The sequence below is a fragment of the Ovis canadensis genome, chromosome 1 (genome assembly GCF_042477335.2).
Source record: "Ovis canadensis isolate MfBH-ARS-UI-01 breed Bighorn chromosome 1, ARS-UI_OviCan_v2, whole genome shotgun sequence".
Taxonomy (NCBI): domain Eukaryota; kingdom Metazoa; phylum Chordata; class Mammalia; order Artiodactyla; family Bovidae; genus Ovis; species Ovis canadensis.
In genome coordinates this window covers 190,927,126-190,949,975 of record NC_091245.1, presented here as the reverse complement: position 1 = coordinate 190,949,975, position 22,850 = coordinate 190,927,126, and the positions used below count along the sequence as shown (strand labels likewise).

The 22,850-nt window shown below is 53.0% G+C and overlaps 1 protein-coding gene across 1 annotated transcript in view; it reads left to right on the top strand.

The window, feature by feature from the left end:
• The window catches only part of ADCY5 (adenylate cyclase 5), a 157,965-nt gene that overhangs the window by 127,209 nt on the left and 7,906 nt on the right, over positions 1–22,850 (top strand). The window contains exons 13-18 of the mRNA XM_069555461.1: positions 8,142–8,258; positions 8,682–8,846; positions 12,723–12,898; positions 15,115–15,144; positions 16,188–16,320; positions 22,153–22,416. Of these exons, the coding sequence (XP_069411562.1) occupies positions 8,142–8,258; positions 8,682–8,846; positions 12,723–12,898; positions 15,115–15,144; positions 16,188–16,320; positions 22,153–22,416 (885 nt within the window). The remainder of the gene's footprint in view (positions 1–8,141; positions 8,259–8,681; positions 8,847–12,722; positions 12,899–15,114; positions 15,145–16,187; positions 16,321–22,152; positions 22,417–22,850) is intronic.

Sequence of the window (22,850 nt, the reverse complement as noted above, 5' to 3'; positions counted from 1 at the left end):
ACCTGATGGTCAATATCTTGAAGGACTGATTGTCAGAACCGGAAGGACCTTACCACCATCTGGTGTGCTACAGCCCTGCCCTGAGTGGGTTCAGAGAGAGGCAGGGCTGGCCAGGCTGACTTGGCAAATTGAGCTGGGTGCTCAGCCTGTTGCTGTGCTGCAAGGTAGGGGTTAATCCTGGCTCCCTGCCTCTCCATCGGCTCCTTCCCTGAGGCTACAACCTTGCTCCTGCTCTGTGTTCAGTCCCTCTTGCCTTTTGGTCTTGCTGTGGGCAAGCCTGCCTCCCCCGAACCTGTTTGTCCCCCTCCGTGGACAGTCCCACTTTCTTCATCTCATGCCCATAAAAGCACACCGTATATTCACAAGAGCCAAAAGGTGGAAACAGCCCAGGTGTCCATCAGCAGATGAATGAATAGGCAAAGTGCTATATCCATACAGTGGAGTATTATTCTACCGTGGAAGGATGGAATTCTGAAACGCGACAGCATGGATGAACCCTGAAGACGCTGCGCTAAGTGAAGGAAGCCAAACACAGAATGACAGATATTACATGACATGGCTTATCTGAAGTATCTAGAATAGACAAATTCGCAGAAACAGAGTGTAGACCAGAGGGCACCAGGGGCTGGGGGAGGGAGCGTGAAGACCTGCTGTTTACTGGGTTCAGAGTTTCTGTTTGGAGTGATGAAAGGGTTTGGGAAATAGAAGTGCTGGCTTCAGGGCATTGTGCAGGTAATTCATGCCACTGCCACAGACACTTAAAAATGGTTAAACTGGCGAATTTTATGTTATATATGCTTCACCACAGTAAAACAACCTTAAAAAATAAAGCATGCCATAGCTAAAAGGGCCTCTTAAACATTCTTTTGCTGAATGCTCAAAAAAGAATCTTTCCTTCTTTTAAGTTATAAACTGAAGCAAAGTCATTGTTCATTTGAGGAGCTTAATGAGCCTATTCAAATCAGAATCAGTTTTGTTCACAGTTTTTAAACCGGAACCTAGATTTATCTCTTTTCTGTTAGCTGCTATGGTAAATCGGAGCTACACTGAATTCATTTGGTTTGTGTTCCCTGTTTTGAGTGTATATCTGCTGCGGTTGTGGGGAGAGGTGGGGTGGGGGAAGGACAGGGGGACAGGCCCATTCCCCCACCTGCCCTGCCACGTTGAGTTAGTTCTCTGGTCTCGTGAATTCTTTTCGCCACTGCTGGAGATGATTTATAAAAGTCTTCCCTGCCTCCTTGTGTTTTATTGAATCTACCTATTTTGTAATCAGTGTCACATTCAGTCAGCTTGCTCTCAATTCCTCCATCCAGCTCGGGGATTTTCTGGCTGCTCTGAGGCCTCAGTTTCCCTGGGGGCGGGGGGTGGTTGGAACACTTGCATCCCCCACCTCCACCTCCCCGCACCCTTCCACCAGGGGAGCCTGCTTCTTCCGTCTTGCAGATGTAGAGTTTCTATAAAGAGTGTGTTTAGAAAAAAAAGTGCTCTGTGACTTATCAAGCCTGAAACCTGCTGATCTCGGCCAAGAAGCAAATAGACTCTAATACCCATCTTGGGGTCCTGGCTGCATCTGTCTCTCACAAGCCTCTGATAATCCATCTTCTCAGCATTTATCCACTTTCTGTAAAGTAGACCCCAACCTGAGCAATGGTCTGTAGTATGAACTCCTCTTCCAGTTAATCTTCCAGTTAATCTTCTCTCTTCGCGTTGTGCATGAACTGCACAGTAAGATGTGCAGAGGGTTAAGTCTCCCCTTTGGTGTCTCTGCAGCAGGGCGGGTTGGCCCTTCCTTCACCCCACACTGCCTGCAGCCTGACTGACTGAAAGTTGATTATATCACCTTCTCAGGTATTGCCATGAAGCTGACTGAACTGGAATTTTCAGTGTCATTCTGTTTTTTTCTGCGAAAAGATTTGCCAGAACAGACATTTTTCATCTTATTCCCGCAGTTTCTCCGATGTCATGGCCAGCGGTGTTCCGATGAGATACAGCAGTTCCTAAGTCACCCCCGCCCGCAGTGGGCTCCTCAGACCCAGAGCCAGGTGGTTCTGTCAGACATGGTCTCTTTCTATGTCTCATTTACTTTTCCGTTTCCCCGAAACAACTTGGACTTGGATGATTTCTTAAATCATCCATATTTTATTCTTTTTGAAGAGAGAAACCTGAAGAAAGTGTAGTCTGAGTCAGTTGACATAGTCTTCTTAGCCATCTGTCTGGGAGCAATTCCCGGGTCCTTTCTATTGGAAGGCATTTCTGAAATGTGCTGCTCACCAGGGGTTCTGAGTGTGTTTTCATCTCGGGCGGGTATGATCTCTTCCTGACACGGCTTGGTCCAGATCACACACACACCTAGATTTCTTAGCAAGACTAATTTGGAGCCTTGATCTTCCTCTTGTCCCAAAGTCCTGGTCTCTCTGCCCTCTGGAGCTCCTCTGCCTGGGGTACCTTGTCCTGAGGTGCGTCCCCTGAGTGCCTCTTTCTGGTGAGGCTGTTAGAGGGCTGCGTGGACACCCAGACACTCTAGTCCTTTCTCCCCTTGGCGTTGGTGCTGACCTAGGCCGCAGAGCTGCTCAGAGAAAATCATGCTAAATCCCTCTTTGCATCACACGTGGTCCACAGACTTAGAGAATCTCAGATTGGAAGGTTCCCAAACAGTGAGGCAGTCCAGACAACCACCTGAGCCTGGAACCCCTTCACAATAATCCTGCGAGATCCAGGCCAGCCTCTGCTGGGTCCCCTCCAGGAGCGCAAGCCTGTTATATCTCCTGAGTGCAGCCCCTTCCGTTTTTGGCCAGCTCTGCCTGGTCCATCCAGAGAAGGCAATGGCAGCCCACTCCAGTACTCTTGCCTGGAAAATCCCACGGACTGAGGAACCTGGTGGGCTCAGTCGATGGGGTCGCAAAGAGTCAGACACGACTGAGCGACTTCACTTTCACTTTTCACTTTCATGCATTGGAGAAGGAAACAGCAACCCACTCCAGTGTTCTTGCCTGGAGAATCCCAGGGATGGGGGAGCCTGGTGGGCTGCCTTCTATGGGGTCACACAGAGTCGGACACAACTGAAGCGACTTAGCAGCAGCAGCCTGCTCCCTCAGTCTCCCCGTCCCTCTGTCCCGTCATCATCCAGTGAAGGGGCCACGGCCTGCCCCCGACAGCACTGGCACTTTTGCCAATGCCACCACCCAAGTGGGTGGAAGAGTGTGCCTCCCTTCTGTTCCTACACTTGATCAGGATCCCCTGTTTCTCCTGTGGCTCCTCGGCATGTTCTCTCTCAGAAGGCCAAACTCTGCTTTCCTGCAGTTTGGGAGCTGGGTACAGATAGGCCCAGAAAGCATATCTGACCAGAGCTTCCTATAGGCCCTTGTCTTCCCTGTGCAGTCACCAAAAAGCCCCCTGTCCCTCTCCCTGAAGCCTGAATGTAGCCAAGCCCCACCTTGCCAGCTCTCCTTCCTACCGCTCCACCCTGACTCCTGCCCACAGCTTCTAAAGTAAGGTCTTACTCCACCACCTGTACCTCTTGCCTCCCAGTACCTTGTCCTGTGACCACTACAGAATCCCACACCTATGTTTCCAGACGCTTGGGCTTGCACTCTGTCTACTAGAAGAGGGTGTCCTGCTGCTGGGCACAGTTCATCTAGGGGTGGACAGCTCTTCATGCCAGGAAGCAGAACTTAGGTTCCTCCTGTGGCTTTTCAGTCCGGCTGTCTGGGGTCCAGAGCCCAGCTGTGCCACCTTGCCTGGCCTTTCCCAAACCTTGAAGGTAGCTTTTATTATATTCGCTTTGCAGATGAGAGGAATGAGGCTCTGAGTGGTTAGACAGCTTCCCCTAGATCCCAGAGCTAGGAAGTAGGGTTGTTGTTGGTGTTTAGTTGCTAAGTCGTGTCCAACTCTTTGCAACCTCATGGACTGTAGCCTGCCAGGCTCACTGTCCATGGGATTCTCCAGGCAAGAATACTGGAGTGGGCTGCCATTTCCTTCTCCAGTATATCTTTCTGACCCAGGGATCGAACCCACATTTCCTAAATTGGCAGACAGATTCTTTAGCGTTGTGCCATCAGGGAAGCCAGGAAATGGGATAGCTGGGTTTTAAACCCAGATGGTTCTTGACTCCAGAGCCCACAGACCCTTCCCCTCCTTTGTTAATACGTTAATATGTCTTTGTTAATATGTCCAACTGGCCCCTGAAAGTCCAGGTGATGAGAGCAGTGGTGTGTCACCTGGTCAGTGTCTGCCTGCTTTGTTCTGAAATTTTTGTATCTTAAAAAAATTTTTTTTTCTGAAGCAGGAGCCACTGCTTGTATTATTAGCTCCTTGTCAGAAAGTCTGTCTTCTTAAATGTTCTACTGTCAGATTGCATCCAGATTTCATTCCTGGATACCCTGGCCCCACATCACAGTAAGGGAAGCAGGACCCCAGGGAGGTCATTGATTTGCCTGGAGACTTTCAGAGAGGCCAGGACCAAAGCTGCCCCTCACCCACTCACGGTTTATTAATTGTGTCGCCATTCCCATTTTTCAAGTTGAATTGATTTGAATTAATCAGATTGGGAATGTACTGGATGGGAAATTTTTTTAATTGATTCTTTTCCTGAGCTCTGCTGGTGAACAGGCATTGAGCAATTGGTTTGCACAGACACAATCATTCTGCCAGACAAATGCCCTCCAGGATCTGTTTGCAGCTATAGGGCAGCCCCACGAGGAGATTCTACTCCAGGTGAAGAATCTTATTGTTTACACCAGGGTTAGTACAGGTAGGATTTCGGGTCAACACACAGGGGAACTTTTTATTACAGGAGATGAGATATTCCATAAACCTTTGCCAGGCCAGGATGTCAAATCTTCTGCAGACTTCAAAAAAGCAGCAATTCCTGGGTTCCTGCTGAGATTTAAAGTTAAGAGAAGATCTTTTGAAATGGTGACAAGGAAAATTGGTTTGTAACAAGGCAATGCACTGAGGTAATCATTCTTTAGCTGTTACAAGTTTATTCCTGGTGGTTTTGTTTAGTAGCCTGCAGTTCTTCTCTTGGCCTCTGGGTGGCCCCCATGGGGCCCCTGGTCTCAGGTTCACCAGGAAGCCTTTGCACATAGTGTTCCCCAACCACCTTTCTGGACATGAGTTTGAGCAAACTCCAGGAGATACCAAAGGACAGAGGGAGGGTCGGACACGACTTAGAGATTGAGCAACCACCACCACCACCTTCTATGGGCTTCCCTGGCAGGTTAGTGGTAAAGAACTTGCCTGCAATGCAAGAGACGTGGGTCTGATCCCTGGGTCAGGAAGATACCCTGGAGAAGTAAATGGCAACCCACTCTAGTATTCATGCTTGGGAAATCTCACAGACAGAGGATCCTGGCAGGCTACAGTCCATGAGGGTGCAAAAGAGTCGGACATGACTTAGCAACTAAACAACAACACAGCCACCTTCTGTAAAGGCTTTAGCATCTAGTAATAACTTGCCTAAATCAGTCATTACACTGGTAATGAAAGAAGCCATTCAATTGATGGATAGGGTGATCAGAACCGAAATGGTTTAAGCAACATGGGGGATGGGAGGATGAAATGGCAAAATTTTAAGCAGGCAAAGATTAGAAACCATCTGTCATACCGTTTCAGAGTAAGTGCCTCATGCTACTGCCAAAACACTTTCCACAGCTGTGAAACCAAAAATTCCTTTAATGAGAAACAAGGACTTTTGTTCTTATTGGCAACATAGCTCTTTAAAATGCAAATATTAACTAAATTTTCTACTGAATTTAACAGCTTTCAAAGCACTTTCAAATGCATCATTTCACTGGGTCTTCATGACCACCCTAGAATATCCACTACCGAGGAAAGTAGATATTCCCTGTTTACCAATAAGGAAACTGGGACTCTAAGATCTTAATGACTTTCCCAGGATTACACAGTAAGAGGCTGAGCAGGAATTTTTAAAATTAGCACTTTTTTGAGATACAATTCACGTACTGAAAAATTCTCCTTTATAAAGGGGAGCTTCCAGCTTATTCACAAAATTCTGCAACTATCACCACTAATTCCAGAATATTGTCATCATCCCCCAAAGAAACCCTTCACCTGTTAGGAGTCACTCCTCATTCCCTGTTCCTCTCATCTGCTAGCAACCTCAAATCTATTTCCTGTTTCTGTGAATTTGCCTGTTCTGGGCATTTTGTGTAAATGGTATAATACAATGTGTGGCCTTTTGAAACTGGCTTCTTTCACATGACATATCTCCAGGTTTGTTCATCTTGTTCCATAAAACAGCACTTTATTCCTTCATCTGCGACCAAATAATATTCCATCTTGTAGACTTGCTACATTTGGTTTATTCCTTCATCAGTTGATGGACATCTGGGTAATTTCCACTTTCAGGCTATTAATATTACTCTAAACATTTGCATATGAAGTTTTCTATGGACTTATGTTTTCAGTTCTCTTGGGTATGTACCTAAGAGTATAAAAGAGTGGGTTCAGTCAGAGTTCAGATTACCCTCCAAAGGAAGTGTTTTCTCAGAAAAAAAAAACCACAGACTCAATGCTCCACGAACACAGCTGAGAGGCACCCCTGCTTGGCACATGAAGTTCAAGGTCTTCACCACTCAGCCTAGAGCCCAAGTGGGTTGCAAGCCTCCGTCCCTGCTACAGTCCTTCTATGTGGTCCCTTCTTCCCCTCTGCTGAATAGGAAATGGACTTGCTGGTAAGGCAGAGGGAGATTTGGAGTGAAAGGGATATACAGCTTCCCTACATGCATACTTAGCCCAAAGCCCAAGACTCGGGGTAAGCAGGGCACTTTCTTGGCGTCAAGAACTGTGGAGGGTCTGAGAGTTGGTTCTACGCTTGTTGCTGTTTCACAGATGCTAGCAGAAGTCACCAGACTCCTGGGTCAGGGACAAGGGACTTTTACTCGTGGCACAGCAAGCACTACAAGCGTCAGCATATTTGTTTTGGTTTGCCAAAGTCCCATGGGGGCAACCTGATGGGCCCATGTGGAACCACATGTAGCGAGGTTGGGTCATGGCTGAGGACCGCTGGACCAAGGGCCTGGCACTTGCTGGCCTTAAACACTGCAGCGCATGAGCCAGTCTCCTCCACACTGGGAATGAGCAGTCATTTCATGGCCACACTGTGTGCCCTCACCTACTTAGCTGCCTGTGTTGCTCCCTGTAACAGTGGGCGGCTAAGCCTTGCATCCGGCACGCTCAGTCAGAACGTGCAGGCGTGCTCAGGGCCACCCAGGAAAAGCCACGCCCAGAACCCAGGCCTCTGGGTGCTTTTCCACCAGCTTCCTCTGCCTGTAGGGGTTTCCGTGGGACACCTGGCATGCTTGAAAATCAGCCTACCAGGAGGCATGAAGGTGGGTGGGGTGAGAGGAGCAGGTCCACCACTTTGCTTTTCTGGGTCTGCCAACTTCTTTGGGTTGCTTAGGAGATGAAGAGGACGTGGTGGCCAAGGCCAGTTGTATCAGATTTGGTAGACCCAACCATTTAATTACCAAAACTGCAGTGGGTCTTTGAGTGGACATACAGTGTGTGTAGTTGAAGGAAATATAGGGAGGGTTAGGTGAGGGAAATGGCAGACCCATGGGTGTCCTGCTGAAAAAACTCAATTCATGTGACCGGGGCGCCACGCTCTGCTCCCAGGCTGCTCTGCCCCTTTACACATGCCCGTCCCCTTCCTCCAGATGCCAGGCTGTCCCTGAGCCCTCAGATCCACAGCTCCCTGCTTCGTCCCAGAAACCCTCTGGCCCTCCTCGGAAAGTTCTGGGCCCTCCATGACTCTTTGCTGCCTCCTGCCGCTCCCTGAATGTAACTCTAAGGGGCCCAGCATTCACGCAGTGGATACATGGGCTTTTCCTCTGCTTCCATGTTGGGGTGAAGGTAGCATCTTTCCTTTCGTCCATCCTCTCTCACCTGTGAGCGCCTCAGGTGGACTCCTCCTGGCCCCCTGCAGAATCTAGCTGTTGTTGGCCTGGAAGCAGAGGTTGGAGGCTCACACACAGGGAGGGGGGTCAGGAAAGCTTTCATGGTTCTGCTGGCGACAGACAAAGAGGGGGAGAGTCTCCATTGCCTCCTCTGTGGTGGTATGTGGAGTCCACTGAATTCTGTTTTGTCTCTCTCTCTCCCTCCCTCTGCCCCTGGGACAGCTCTTCCCGGCCCCGCTGCAGACCCTCTCCAGGAAGATCGTGAGGTCCAAGATGAACAGCACCCTGGTGGGGGTGTTCACCATCACCCTCGTGTTCCTGTCGGCTTTTGTCAACATGGTGGGTGGCTCCACCCCCCCCAGCACCTCCCAGCCCACTGGAGCCCTGAACCCCACGAGTACCGGTTGGGAGGAGACTCCCCCCAGACCCTGGGGTTCTCCCTCCCTGGAAATTCTTATTTGGGTCTCACCTCAGGCCTGGGATCAGATTTAGCTCCTAAAGCCTCTCGCACAGTCTTTAGTCTTCACTCTCTAGGACAGAGGACCAGAAAGGCTCGCAGAAATACGCTCTCAAGGGAGGTTTATGAGCCCTTCCCTGGGTAGTTGGGCAAGTCTTGCCTGTCCCTTGGCCTCTTCCATGCTCATCTCCTGCCCTGGTCAGGGTCAGACCTCACCCAAAACCATGGGGCATGGGTACTTGCTGCCTGTGGAGACAGGCTGCCCTGGTCTGGCCCCCCTGGGCTGAGCCTCTCCTCCCCTACAGTTCACGTGCAACTCCAAGGACCTGTTTGGCTGCCTGGGGGACGAGCACAACATCAGTGCCAGTCAGGTCAACGCGTGCCACGTGGTGGAGTCGGCCGTCAACTACAGTCTGGGTGATGAGCAGGGCTTCTGCGGCAGCTCCTGGCCCAACTGCAACTTCCCCGAGGTACTGGGCAGGGTGGGGTAGGATGCAGATGGGGATCCGCCACCAGCCCTTTCCACCCTCAACTACTCTGATGGACAGTCAGGGGCCCTCAGGCTCACTGCCATTCCAGAAAACTCCTTTCCCCGAAGTCTGTCTCACTCTATGCCAGACACCAGTGAGCAAGGCCAACCTCCCTGTATAATATTAACAACAACAATAGCATAGCTGCTGCTTATAGGGCACTCACCATGTGCCAGACACAGTGCTAAGAGCTTCACATTTACTCATTTAGTCCTCAGAGCAACCCTGTGACAAAGATGCTATTACTAGCTCCTTCATACGGATGAAATTGAGGCAGAGAGGTTAAATAACATGCCTTATGGTCACACAGTTAGCAAGAGGCAGAGCCAGAGCCCCCACCCAGGTCACCTGACTTCAGAATTGTTGCTCTTAACCTGAAGGCAGAGATGTTTCGGGACCCTCAGCCTCAGCAGCATACCCCCATGCTGCCCTGGGTGGCCTGCCTGACCCCTTTGCTGTAGGCCAGAGAGTGGAGGGGAGCAAAAGGAACTATATCCTGAACCAGCCCTACCACCTGCCTCACCCATTCAAAGTACAGTTCAGCAGCTTTTAGAGTGTTGCTGGGTTGGGTTCTCCCACTAACTCACTAGGGCTTCCCTGGAGGCTCAGCTGGTAAAGAATCTGCCTGCAATGCAGGGAGACCTGGGTTCAACCCCTGGGTTGGGAAGATCCCCTGGAGAAGGGAATGTCAACCCACTCCAGTATTCTTGCCTGGAAAATTCCATGAACTGAGGAGCCTGGTGGGCTGCAGTCCATGGGGTGGCAAAGAGTCGGACATGACTGAGTGACTAACACACTTAGTATATTCACAGCTTGTGCAGCCATCATTACAATGGAATCGTACAGCATTTTTGTCACCCCAAAATGAAATTGTGTACCTACAGATCACTGGGTTTAAAAATTCGGTGTCAAGAACCCTTAGCAGCATGGTATTCTGAGTGCTGCGCCACCCTGCTGGGCTTCCTCAGGGAGCCATTCTGCAGAGAGCAGCAGGATCAGGCTTCCAGCCCAGCGCATTGCCTCCCAGCACTGGCCACTCCCACAACCTGACTCCCAACCAGGGCGCCCGTGAAATCTAAGATGATGGCAGTTTTTGCCCTTTTCTGGGGAGAAAGCCCATGTCTTCAGCCAACTCCGAAAGGGCCCATGACTCATAAGAAGGCTCCAAGACGGCAGTGAGGGCCCCTGGGGACTGTCACAGTGCTGGCCTCCTTACCTGTCCCAGGGAAGGGGACTGATCCACCTCCCCTGTATGGATGGGATGAGGGAGACTCAGTGAGAGGTAGGGCTCCCCTGTGCCGGTGTCACCCGGACCACTGGTCCCTGGGCCCACTCTGCCCTGGAAGCCATGCTCCAGCGCCTGCCTTGGCTCTCCACCTCCCTCCCCTCTCACATCTGGCCTTGGCTCTCCACCTCCCTTCCCTCTCACATCTGGCCTTGGCTCTCCACCTCTCCACCCCTCTCCCCTCTCACATCTGGCCTTGGCTCTCCACCTCCCTCCCCTCTCACATCTGGCCTTGGCTCTCCACCTCTCCACCCCTCTCCCCTCTCACATCTGCCTTGGCTCCCCACCTCTCCCCTCTCACATCTGGCCTTGGCTCTCCACCTCTCTCCTCTCACATCTGGCCTTGGCTCTCCACCTCTCCCCTCTCACATCTGGCCTTGGCTCTCCACCTCTTCCCGCTCACATCTGGCCTTGGCTCTCCACCTCCCTTCCCTCTCACATCTGGCCTTGGCTCCCCACGTCTCCCCTTTCACATCTGGCCTTGGCTCTCTTCTCCCCTCTCACATCTGGCCTTGGCTCTCCACCTCTTCCCTCTCACATCTGGCCTTGGCTCTCCACCCCTCTTCCCTCTCACATCTGGCCTTGGCTCTCCACCCCTCTTCCCTCTCACATCTGGCCTTGGCTCTCCTCTCCCCTTTCACATCTGGCCTTGGCTCCCCACCTCTCCCCTCTCACATCTGGCCTTGGCTCTCCACCTCTCCCCTCTCACATCTGGCCTTGGCTCTCCACCTCTCCCCTCTCACATCTGGCTGACAGCCTCTAGGAGCTGCTGCCTGAGGGCTGTTGGTTGGAAGCCGAGGCTGTTTTTGGTCTTGCACGTGTCCCTTGGTGGCTGCTCCATGGGTGAGCAGGGGAACAAAGTGATGGCAGGGCCTGTCCTGGTTCCTCATTTGTGGGAGATGGTTGATCACAGCCTTCAGCTCTCACCAGCCTGACCTGTTTTGGGCCCTCAGATCCCAGGCCTCACCAGCTGCAGACCCCTCAGGCTGATCCCACCCCACAAGTGTTGTTCTGATTTAGCAATTCAGCAACTCCTCAGAGACCTGGATGGACCTCAGTATTAAGCTTTGGCCTTGTCTGGGCCCAGGGTCTGAATGGGCCTCCAGGCTGGTGCTTTGTCCCCCTCCCCATCCCCCGAGAACAGAATTATTATCCTCGAGGCTGATGTGTCTGAGTGTGCCCGCCCTACTCCTTCCTCTGCCCCTTTACTGCTGGTGAGTTGAAACAAGTCCCTTCCTCCTCCAGTCACCAGGGGCTACCCTCACTTCCAGCCACCAATACTTGGCCTCCATCCCAAGGCAGAGGCAGCAGTGAGTCGCTTTGCCTGGCGCAAAAATAGTGATGCTAAATTTAAAAGAAAGAGCAAAATAATAGATGCTGACTGTCTTGGATCAATATCAGGGGACAACAGAACAGACATTGACCTCTGAGATGGCCTGGTTTGGTCCCTTGGACAACTGTCCGAGGCTCTGAGGCCAGAAGGGATTCCCCCAAAGTGCAGGGGAAGGCACAGCCCCTCATCTGAACCTTTCAGATCAGATATGTTGTGGACTGTAAAGTTTTCAGCGTTTAAAAGGTTATCTCACACCTCGGTGCAATCCGGGCAGCACCTGATAATGAAACACAGAAATATTTCTGCAGCAAAATGTATGACTAGTCACAGGAAGCAGGACAAAGGTGATACTTCACATCACATCAGTAGATCTGTCTGGCCACCAAATAAGGCAGTTCAGATGTTGCCACCACATCAGTTATGAAAACACTTTCAGTTCTCAGGACTCTGAATTTAAAGTTGCAGATCCAGAGCTGGAGCCTGCACTTTCACAGTTATGGAGGGCACCGCACACTGGGGCAGGGGGCGTCATATCATTGTTATTCATCACAGTAAGCCCACAAGAGAAAAGACTTTGCATGCAGGGAGACAAGCTTAGGGGCTTCCCTGCTGGCTAAGATGGTAAAGAATCTGGCTGCAGTGCAGGAGACCTGGGTTCTATCCCTAGGTAGGGAAGATCCCCTGGAGAAGGAGACGGCTACCTATACCAGTATTTTGGCCTGACTGTATAGTCCATGGGGTCGCAAAGAATCGAACACGACTGAGCGACTTGCACTTTCAACAAGCTTAAAGAGGTTGAATAAATGGCCAAAGTCACACAAACAGTCCATAATGAATCACGGCTGAAGCTCAAGTTTGCCTGAGCTGGAAGCCCTACTCTAACCACTGGGCACCACTACTGGAACTGGTGATTTTTATCCTGCCAGCCCCAACTCCTGGTTTATACCCAGGGCCATTCACATCACAGTATAAGTTGCATCAGCAGAAACATCCCCAGACCCGGTTTCACCTGAGATCAACTCAGACTGGAGAGAGGCTGCGGGGAGCCGGGGGGGGGGGGGGGGGGGGGGGGGGGGGGGGGGGGGCGGGGAGGGGCGGGGCGGGGCCCGGGGAGGGGCGGGGCGGGGCCCGGGGAGGGGCGGGGCGGGGCCCGGGGAGGGGCGGGGCGGGCGCTCAAGCGGCCGCCCTCTCTCCGCAGTACTTCACCTACAGCGTGCTGCTCAGCCTGCTGGCCTGCTCCGTGTTCCTGCAGATCAGCTGCATTGGGAAGCTGGTGCTCATGCTGGCCATCGAGCTCATCTACGTGCTCGTCGTTGAGGTGCCCGGTGTCACGCTCTTTGACAATGCCGACCTCCTGGTCACGGCCAACGCCATGTAGGTGGCACCCGCCTGGGACCCCAAATGGGGTCTGTAGCATTGCAGAAAGACAGGGAAAATGGAAGACTGGGGCCGCAGGGGGCTTCCAGAGGAGTGTCCTTTTGCTCCCAGCTCTGACCACCTAGGCAAAAACAGCAGAGTGTCTTTTTTCTTTCCCCTCATCCCTCTCCCAGTGATGAGGGTGGCCTCAGGGCTCCTAGGTCCCCTGTGCTGCCTCCAGCCTCTTACTCAGTCCTGACTTCAGGCTTCAGTGATTCGTTCCTCATCTGTCTCAGGCAGTCTTTGATGCGCTATCTTCACCTCACTGCCCTTGCAACCACAGGCCCAGAGGGGTCAAGGTTCAATAGAGCTGGAAAGCAAGGTGCATGGGAGCAAAGGAACAGCCTCATTGTCTGTGGGCATTTGTCCTGCCTTAAGCCAGACACCTGGACATACTTTATCCCTTTTATCCTTATGGCAACTCAGCAAAGTAGACAGGGCCTCCCTGGACAGTTGGGTAGTTTGCGCACTGCTCAAAGGCTCCCGACTGTGATGGTGAGCAGCCAAGAGGTGGCACGAATGAAGACTGTGCCCCGGGCATTCTAGCTGGCAGTCAGCCTGGTCAAATGGTGACAGATGTCAGATGTCCCAGGGAGGTGGCTCTGAGGGGAAAGAGCGCTGATTTGGGGTCGAATTGAGTTTGAATCTCAGCTTCAGACACATATTTGGCTATTTTTCCTGAATCTCCCATTATTTTTTTCCAGTAGAGTGGAAATAATAATACCTACAGTAGTAATACGTGTGTAAAGTGCCTGATAACAGTACCCCTTTCTTCCCATTACCATCTCTGCCCCCACCCCCCAACACACGAATCAGGAAGTGCAAAACGTGAGAGCTGACAGATATGTGTCCCTTGAGAAAATACAGCAAACCGTGCTTCCTCTGAGTTAGAGGAAAGGCTTCATTCATCCATCTACCCAGTCACTCAAAAACATTTACGGAGCGCCTGCCCTGTTCCAGGCACCGAGCTTGGCAGTGGAGGTACAGTCATGGATAACGTCGGCCACAACTCCAGTGTCAGAAATGATGTCACCTTCTTGTGCAGAGAACGTCACCTGAGAAAATGAAGTTGTTCACTTTCATGCACTGGAGAAGGACCTGGCAACCCACTCCAGTGTTCTTGCCTGGAGAATCCCAGGGACAGAGGAGCACTGGTGGGCTGCCATCTGTGGGGTTGCACAGAGTTGGACACGACTGAAGTGACTTAGCAGCAGCAGCAGCAGCAGCAGCAGCAGCAGTGAAGGGTCTAAGGCAGATGCAAGGAAGAACTTCTCAGGGGCCGTGCGGGGCTCTGGGCAGATGACAGGGAGACTGCAGCATGGGGAGCAGTGCAGTTTGCAGTCCTGTGGGGATGGGAGAAGGAGGAAGTCGACCCTCCACCCAAGGATGGGGCAAGAGCGGGACTCTGCCTGTCTTTCTCTCCTGCCCTGCCCCTCCCCTACAGCCCCTGCCCTCCTCCTACTAAAGTAGCCCCGCCCAGAGAGTGGAGGTCCTTTCTGGGTTGAGAAACCCTGGCCTGGCTCTAGGGCGGCACTGTTTACTAAAAATCATGCAAGCCACAGATGTAATTTAAAATTTTCTAGTAGCTATATTAAAAAGCAAAACATGCAATTAATTCTAATAATATATTTGTTTAACCAATATATTCAGAATATTATTTTCATATGCAGTCAGTTTTAAATTATTAATGAAGTATTTGATATCTTCCCACACTAATTCTTCAAAACCTGGCATCTATTTTACACTGATAGCACATCTCAACCTGTACTAGCCACATTTTAAGCTCAGTAGCCACATATGGCTAGTGGCTACTGTACTGGACAGTACAAGTATAGTGTTTCTCTGGGTGGCAGCGACAGGCTGGGGTGAGAGAGGGGACAGGCTGCTGCCCAGGTAGGGTCCCAGGAAAGGACCGGGTGATTTGTGGTCCTGGTGACCAGATGCTAATAGGGACCAGGCTTTCTGCAAGCCTCCTATCCTGAAAGTGTCCTTGGACTGGGGAGAGGGATGCTGGGGGGATGGCAAAGGAGCAGCAGTTGTGGGGGCAGAAATATAAGGCATGGGGACACAGAGCTGGGTGTAAAGGGTGTAGAGGGGGCAGCGGAGGCAGACAGGCCTGGAGGCTATGAGGCAGGGAGCAGTTCTGAACAGCCCTCTCCAACTCCTGTTCACAGAGACTTCAACAACAACGGGACCTCCCAGTGGTGAGTTGAAGCTCTTTGTCTGAATTCCCTCATACGACCCCTGCCTGCCAGAGGCCACCAGCTCAGGCCACCAGCCCAGCAGAGAAAGCAGCGGTGCACAGGTGGGAGGGGGCCTTGGTGGCAAGGTGGGTGATGAAGGAGGAGGCCCTTCCCTCTTGAAGTACCAATGGGGCCTCCCTGGGCAGGTACCGTTCTTTTACTATCTCCATCATCCCAAAATGACTTACAGACTCGGGACCAAGATTATCAGGCCTCAGAGGCCATTCCACAGGCCTCCAGCTCTCCCCAGGGGCGTACATGAGACCCCAGGCACAGGAGAACACGTTCCCCTTCTGCTCCCAGAGGGGAGGAGCAGAGGCCAGGCTTGCTGGGTTGGTTGGTTAGGTCTTGCCTCTGGGCTGCTGCTGCGCAGGGAGTAGGCAGCCTTCAAGGTTTGGGCTCTTTGCTGGGGCTGGAGAAGGGTTTGGGACAGCTGTTTTTTATTAGGAGTATTAGTAATGTTAACAGAAATATAATTAGATAATAATTGCTACCAGTTTTGGAATTCCTACTGTTTCTCAGATACTATACAGGAGTTTGCATACAGTCTCTGTAATTCTTGCCACAATCTTGAAATGTGGGTATTGTTATCCCATTCTACAGGTTAGGAAACTAAGATTCAGAGAGGTTAAGAGATTTGCCCAAGGTTGCCCAGGGACAGTATGGCCTGTCTGGCTCCCTTGTTACAACCCCTGTCTTGTCAACTGAGAGAGACCTGGGATGATACATTGCCTTGTAAGATGGCCCAGTTCATTTCCTGTTGTAACCAGAGGGAAGCACCCCAGTGATGCAGGGGAGTGAGCCTCAGTGGAGGAGTAATGGCTGCTGGGCTGCAGGGCAAGCAGGGGCTGTGACAGGGCTGTCCACCAGGAAGACGGCACACCTCAGGCAAAGTTAGAGCAGGAGGGTGAGGAGGGGCGAGCGGAAGTGGGAGGAAGACAAACAGGCCTGAGTGGCCCTCGGAGCCTGGCATGAAGCGTGGGGCCTCTGCCTCCCGCCTGCAGCCCTGAGCATCCGACCAAGGTGGCGCTGAAGGTGGTGACGCCCGTCATCATCTCCGTCTTCGTGCTGGCCCTGTACCTGCATGCCCAGCAGGTGGAGTCCACTGCCCGCCTCGACTTCCTCTGGAAACTTCAGGTGGGTGGCCAGGGGCTGGGGCGGGGCGGGTGGGGCGTGGGAGGAGGTACCCAGGCCTCTGGGCGCTTTCTGGGCTGGGCTGGGCCTGGGTTCTGCACCGACGAGGTGTCCTGCTCAGGCCTCATCCCAATTGCCTGGTGCCCTGTGTCCTGGTGAGTCTGCCCATTGCTCTCTGGGGCCAAGAGGCAAAACCGCAGAGCTCCAGGCAAACCCACCCTCAACAGTGCCCAGTCCTGGGACCCTGGTGGACAGGCAGGAGGAGAGGAGGGGAGCAGGGGGTGGGCACGTCTGGGGCCTCAGAGGCCTGAGTGTGGGAGCTGGCACCAGAGGCATCTGAACAGGGCTTGATGTGACCAGAACTGGACTTGAAGCCTCCTCCAGGGGAAGACAGCTGGAAGGGGCATCAAAGACCATTGACAGGAAGTCCAGCCAGGTGGCTGTGCCCTGGCCTTGATGAGCAGTGGTCCAGGCAGGGGCAGAGGTGCTGGGTGCTGGGTGCCCTGGTGGAGCTGAAATCCAGCCAGCACTCTACTATCCAGGCTTTGTGCCCTGAAAGCTGATTGTGCCCACCTGGAGGAGGGGGTGATGCTGGGCCATGCACAGAGTGCTCCAGGTGCTAGCAGCAGCCCCTGGGTGGCCCCTTACTACCTGCTGGACCACCTCAAAAGGTGCGGGAGAGGGTGCCCAGGACCTGCGAGAAAGCCTGGCTTTACATAGGAGTAGGGGTGGGGCTCAGACCTGTTGCTCCCTCCCAGCCGCTTGTAAGGCATAGCTTAGCCTGGCCTCTTTGCCTCCTCTGGCCTGACTCCTGTGTGCAGACCACTTCTTCAGCTCTCTGTAGCTTGCTTAGGCTTTCTCCATCCTCAGTGTCCTAGTAATGTCGAGATTCAAGTCTTCGGGCCAGGGCAGGAAGCCTTGATTTTCACTGGCTGCTGAGTGAAAGTAGAGACATCTAGCTGCCCCTGCTATTGGGAGTTTCGTGTGAGGTCTTGCTGAGGTCCCCACTGAGGTCTCCGGTGGGAATGCCCTGAGGCTGGGGAAGCATGTTTTCCTGCAGAACGCCCCTCCTAAACCCTGGGTCGGGAGGTGCCTCAGGGGTACCCACTGTGAGGCTGCATCTTCTCTTCTCAGGGAGCGGCCTCCCAGCCTCCTCCCCGCTGGTTCGCACCCCTCATCTTGGGGAAGCTCCCGGGAGGCCCCCAGCTCTCCCCTGGGGGCTGACCAGACTCTGTGGAGCCTGAAGCCAATTTCCCTCCATTCCTCTGCTCTCAGCCCCCACCTCCCCCATGAGCCCTCCAGAAGCCCCTCCCAAGGTGGTTGCTCCTGTGTGACTCAGTTGTACTGCAAAGACCCCAAGAAAGGGGTGGAGGCCAGGGATGGGGAGCCTGCCACTCCGCTTCCTGTGACTGACTACCCCTTCACCCCCCACCCCTGGACCCTGTCCAGCTCGTGAGGGTACAGGGTCAAATGGGGGCTCCCACCAGGTTTCATCTGCTTTTAGGGGGGAAAGTTGTAAAAAATTATTTTAAACTTACAGAAAAGCTAAAAGAACAGTGTAAAGAGCTCCACCAGTCCCTTCGTCAGATTCCCCAACCATTTTTCTGCATTTGCTCCATCACCCTCTCTTTTCTGACACGATGCCCCAATCCACCCCCTCAGTTCCCCAGTGTCTACCTCCCCAAAGCAAGGACACTCTCTGCATTATTCCCATGCAACCCCCCAGACAGGAAATCAACACTGTCCACCCACAATACATCCGCTCACAGGACCATTCGTGTTTGGTCAGCTGTCCCAGTTCTGGCCCAGGACCCCCTCCAAGGTACCCTGTGCATTTAGTCATTATGTTTCTCGTCTTTGCCCCTCAGCTTGTCAGTCTTGAAGAGGTCCTTGTTCTATAACCCTCAGTATGGGGCCCTTGATGTTTCCTGTGTCCAGACTTGGGCCCTGCCTTCTGGGAGGAAAACCGTGGAAGTGACGCTCACTAGCCACCCCTCAGAGCATCACCTTGAGGGTTCCTCTGTGTTGGTCTGTCCCACCCCTGGCGACGTTAACCTTGATCACCCTCTCAAGTGGACATCTGCCAGATTTCTCCACTGTCAGGTCCCCATCTTCCCTTTTGTACCCTATTAGCATTTTGTGGAAAGATACTCTGGCGTTACTCCAATAATCGGATTCTCAGCAAACCTCAGCCAGCAGTCCCAGCATCCGTCACTGCCTCCTGCCTGCCAGCTGTGAGGGCCTGTGTCTGCCATTCCTTCTGCCTTGCTTTTTTAAAAATGAATTTATTTGGCTGCATTGGGTCTCAGCTGCGGCCTGCAGGCTCTTTCGTTGCAGTTGTGGTGTATGGACTTAGTTGCTCCACAGCATGTGGGATCTTACTTAGTTCCAGGAGTTGAACCCATGCCCCTGCCACTGCAAGGTGGATTCTTAACCACTGGACCACCAGGGAGGTCCCCCTTCTACATTTGTTTAACCGACAGTCTCCTTTAAGGCAGAGCTTTCCTTGTGTGTGTTGGTTGCGCAGTCATGTCCAACTGCTTGCAACCCCATAGACTGTAGCCCACCAGGCTCCTCTGTCCATGGCATTTTCCAGGCAAGAATACTGGAGTGGGTTGCCATTTCCTTCTCCAGGGGAACTTTCTGATCCAGGGATCCAACCCGGGTGTCCTGTATTACAGGCGGACTCTTTACCGTCTGAGCCACCAGGGAAGCCCAGAGCTTTCCTTATCCTCCTCTGATTTACTTCATTCATTTATCTACATCAGCCTAACTCATAGATTCCTGTCGAATTCAGTGGGGCTTACACTCTGCTCCTCTCATTATTTATTTTAATGTTTCACACGTCCTGGCTCTGATCAGTGTGTCTTCAGGTTGGCTTCCGTGTTCTTTGATACGTCGCCATCATTCTTTGGGCATTTTTTTACTTTCTGGCACAAGATGATGTCTGGGGCTCATCATGTACTTTCCCTTCAAAGTGCCCCAATTGTTTTTAATGGAGAATGGTGTTTAGAAACCCAGATCAGGGCACCCCGTGTGCTCACTGTTCTAGGCCCTCTCTGTGGACGAAGATAGGAAATGTATCTACGTATATAGAAAATACGCACATACACACATACATATGAACGGATACTACTGCAGTACCTGTCAGTTGATATTTAAAACCATGAGTTGGTAGCAGTACCCCCATTCCCAATGCAATACCTCAGGCTTCTTTGTAGCCTTCCTCCTTCCATGCATGCAAATATTATCGCTGGCAGTGAGAACTTCCCCTTCTATTTCTTTCACTTATTTACTCATTTGTTCAATGGAACTGGCCTCCCCACCACCCCAGCCCCCTACTCTGCCCCACCGTGCCCGCTCCCCGCCTCACTGCCCTGCTTCCTTGCTGGACACACCACATGTGGCTCTCCCTCCTCTGATCACGTCCTTCCTCAGGCACAAGCACTCTGTACAAGGTTGGGAAGGAAGGGAAAATTGACAAGGAAGTGGCTGGCCACTCCCCGTTTTGCAAAAATGCGCATGTGTGTGAGTGTGGGGGTGAGCGTGTCTGCTTGTCAGGCATGTCTGCCCGCCTCTACTGAAGCATCTCATGATGCTCCCTCATCCTTCCATCTCCCATCGTCCTCCAGCGCTTTGGGGAGGGGTAGATAATAACCTGAACACGGGGCCCTGATGGATGAGTGATGGTCTGTTGCCCCACCGCCAGTCTCGCCTAGCAGCCCATTTAGCTGTTGGGTCTGTGGTCATGGTGGGTGGGTGTGGTGCTGACAGGGAGGTGGGGAGCCTGGGGTCCTCAGCTTCCCAGAAGCACCTGCACAAGACACACAGCTGCATGGCCCTCCTCTGGGCCTTGGTCCTCAGGAGAACCCATTCTTGTCTCCTCCCATAGCCTTGACCTTATTAGGACCAGCAAGCACCTGTGAACCCCTGAGCCATCCTGCCTGAGCAGAGCCCAGCCTAGAAGCAGCTGGCTGTGCTGGCAGCTGCCCACACGTCTTGGGCAGAGCTCCCAGAGGTGGCAGGTGCACTTGACCAGCACCTCTGTGCTTGGCTTCTGTTCCCAGCAGCAGCTGTGCTCCCCGCATCCCCACCCCCAGCCTCCACTGCCTGACACTCTGGGCAGATGCTCTCTGGGAAAGCATTCCTGCCACCTGTGGGCTGATCAGAGGAGCGGAGGTGCTCCTGGGTCCCCAGGCGTGTGGTCTCCGTGGGTGGTAGGGGCAGGAGTGAGGGCAGCCTGGTGCATCTTCAAAGCAGCTGGGGCCCCTCTGCGGGGACAGCAGGGGGAAGGAGAGGGACTCCCGCACCAGCCTTCTCCCGCTGGCACACCTGTTCCAGAGCAGAAGCAGGGGGCCCTTATTTATGGGAGTTGTTGTTGTTTAGTTACAAGGTCATGTCTGTTTTTGTGACCCCATAGACTGTAGCCCACCAGGCTCCTCTGTCCATGGGATTTTTCAGGCTAGAATACTGGAGTGGGTTGCCATTCCCTTCTCCAGGGGATCTTCCCGACCCAGGGTTAGAACCTGCATCTCCTGCATTGCAAGATTCTTTACCACTGAGCCACCAGAGAAGCCCACTTTAGGGGAGGGGATGGTCAAAGTGTCCCACCCCACAGGAGCCACCTGGCAGGAAGACAGCATCTTCCTGCCGGTGGACCCCCCTGGCATCTGAGGGTCCAGGAGCTTCCTTGGGTATGACCCACCCATCCCAAGAATTAGGTGGGTCCTCTCACCTCGTCCCTCGGCTTCTCCTTCCCCGCTGGAACCAGACCTGCAGCCCTGATGGGTGTAGCAGCTCCTTCTCCATGGGCAGCCACTGCCCACCTGGAGACCCAGGGCCCTGAGAAATAGTCCTGGCCTTTTTGGAGGTTCTAGCTGCAGTGAATAGAAAGGCCTCCATGTTTAGTTAAGGAAGGCCCAAGAAGGCTGGCTAGATCTTTTAAACAGCCCTGCTAATGATGCTTGGCCTGCCTGTCTGCCTGCCTTACCTACACTGTTGCCTGCCCCCATTGAAGGGACCATTCTGTTCGCTGTTGAGGGGAGGGAGCAAGCAGACCCCCCTTCTGGACCCCTGTGCCCCTTGAACACTCTGGTTAGCTGGCTCCTTGCACACCAAAGTGCAGGACTACCTCTGTGCTTCAGCTTGTGGGCCACTATTGGCCTCTTGACCTGAGGGTTCTGCACTGTCCCTTTATCCTGGATGGTGAGTTTGTCCCAGGCCCTGGACTCAAGCTTGGGGACATCAGTGATGTCCCTGTCCTGCCCAGGTGGCACCTCGAGGCACGTGCACCCTCTGGTCTTGGGGTGAGTCAGCTCTTGGGGAACCAGGGAGACCAGGCAGGGCTCTAAGCAGGTTTCCCTGCATTCAGTCTGCTAAAATGATTTTTATCAAATTGCTTTTCTGTGTGCGTTTCCTTATACGAAGAGGCAAATGGACAATCGAGGCGCACTTGGATGGCTAGAGGGCCGTGCGGGCGCAGGTTTGAACCAGCCTTTTACCCTCCTGCCTCCTTTTCATCTGGGGCAGGCAGGATCTGTCCAGCTTCTCCTCTGGGACCTGTTTTCACTCAGGGTCCCTCCTGCAGGATCAATGCTCTCATAGGTGTCGCTTCCCGAGAGGCAGGAGGGGAGAGTTAGCCACTTACAGAGCTCTCTTTTCTGATGGTCAGAGTAATAGATGCTCTTTATTGAAAACCTGAAGTAGAGACAGCAGTGAAGATGCAGCTGGCACTTGCTGAAGTCTTGGGCCCATGTAGGCATGCAGGCGGGCTGCACTGCCTTTTTCTAAGCAGCCTGCTGCTTGCCCTCCCTCTGACTGAGCCCTCTGTCCCAGGCCACAGAGGAGAAGGAGGAGATGGAGGAGCTGCAGGCCTACAACCGGCGGCTGCTGCACAATATTCTGCCCAAGGACGTGGCCGCACACTTCCTGGCCCGCGAACGGCGCAACGACGAGCTCTACTATCAGTCGTGCGAGTGCGTGGCCGTCATGTTCGCCTCCATCGCCAACTTCTCCGAGTTCTACGTGGAACTGGAGGCCAACAACGAGGGCGTCGAGTGCCTGCGGCTGCTCAACGAGATCATCGCAGACTTTGACGAGGTGCAGCTGGGCCCCGATACCCCCTTTCCCATCACCAGTGTGAGTGGAGACATCAGGCGCCCTGACTGTGTCCCAGGCACTGCCAAGGCGCCTGCGTGTATTTCTTCTCCATCACCATGTCACAGTGGGGAGGCCCAGACTCACAGACATTAAGCATCTTGCCTTGGGTCACTGCCTGTAAGCGGCAGAGCTGGGGTTTTAGCCTCAGCTGCCCCATCGAGGCTCCGCCTGGCTGACTCACCAACCACCCTCATCACCTGCCATTCCTCTTGTGCCATCTCGGGCTGGACAGGGCCTCAGGCTGGGACTCAGCATTTGAGAGAGTCCAAGGGAGGAGGGATTCCCAAGCTAAAGGAGGAGGTGGGACCAAGTTGCAAAGCCTTGAACAGCAGAAGCAGAAGCAAAGAGATTTTCTTTGTTGAGTACCTAGTGTG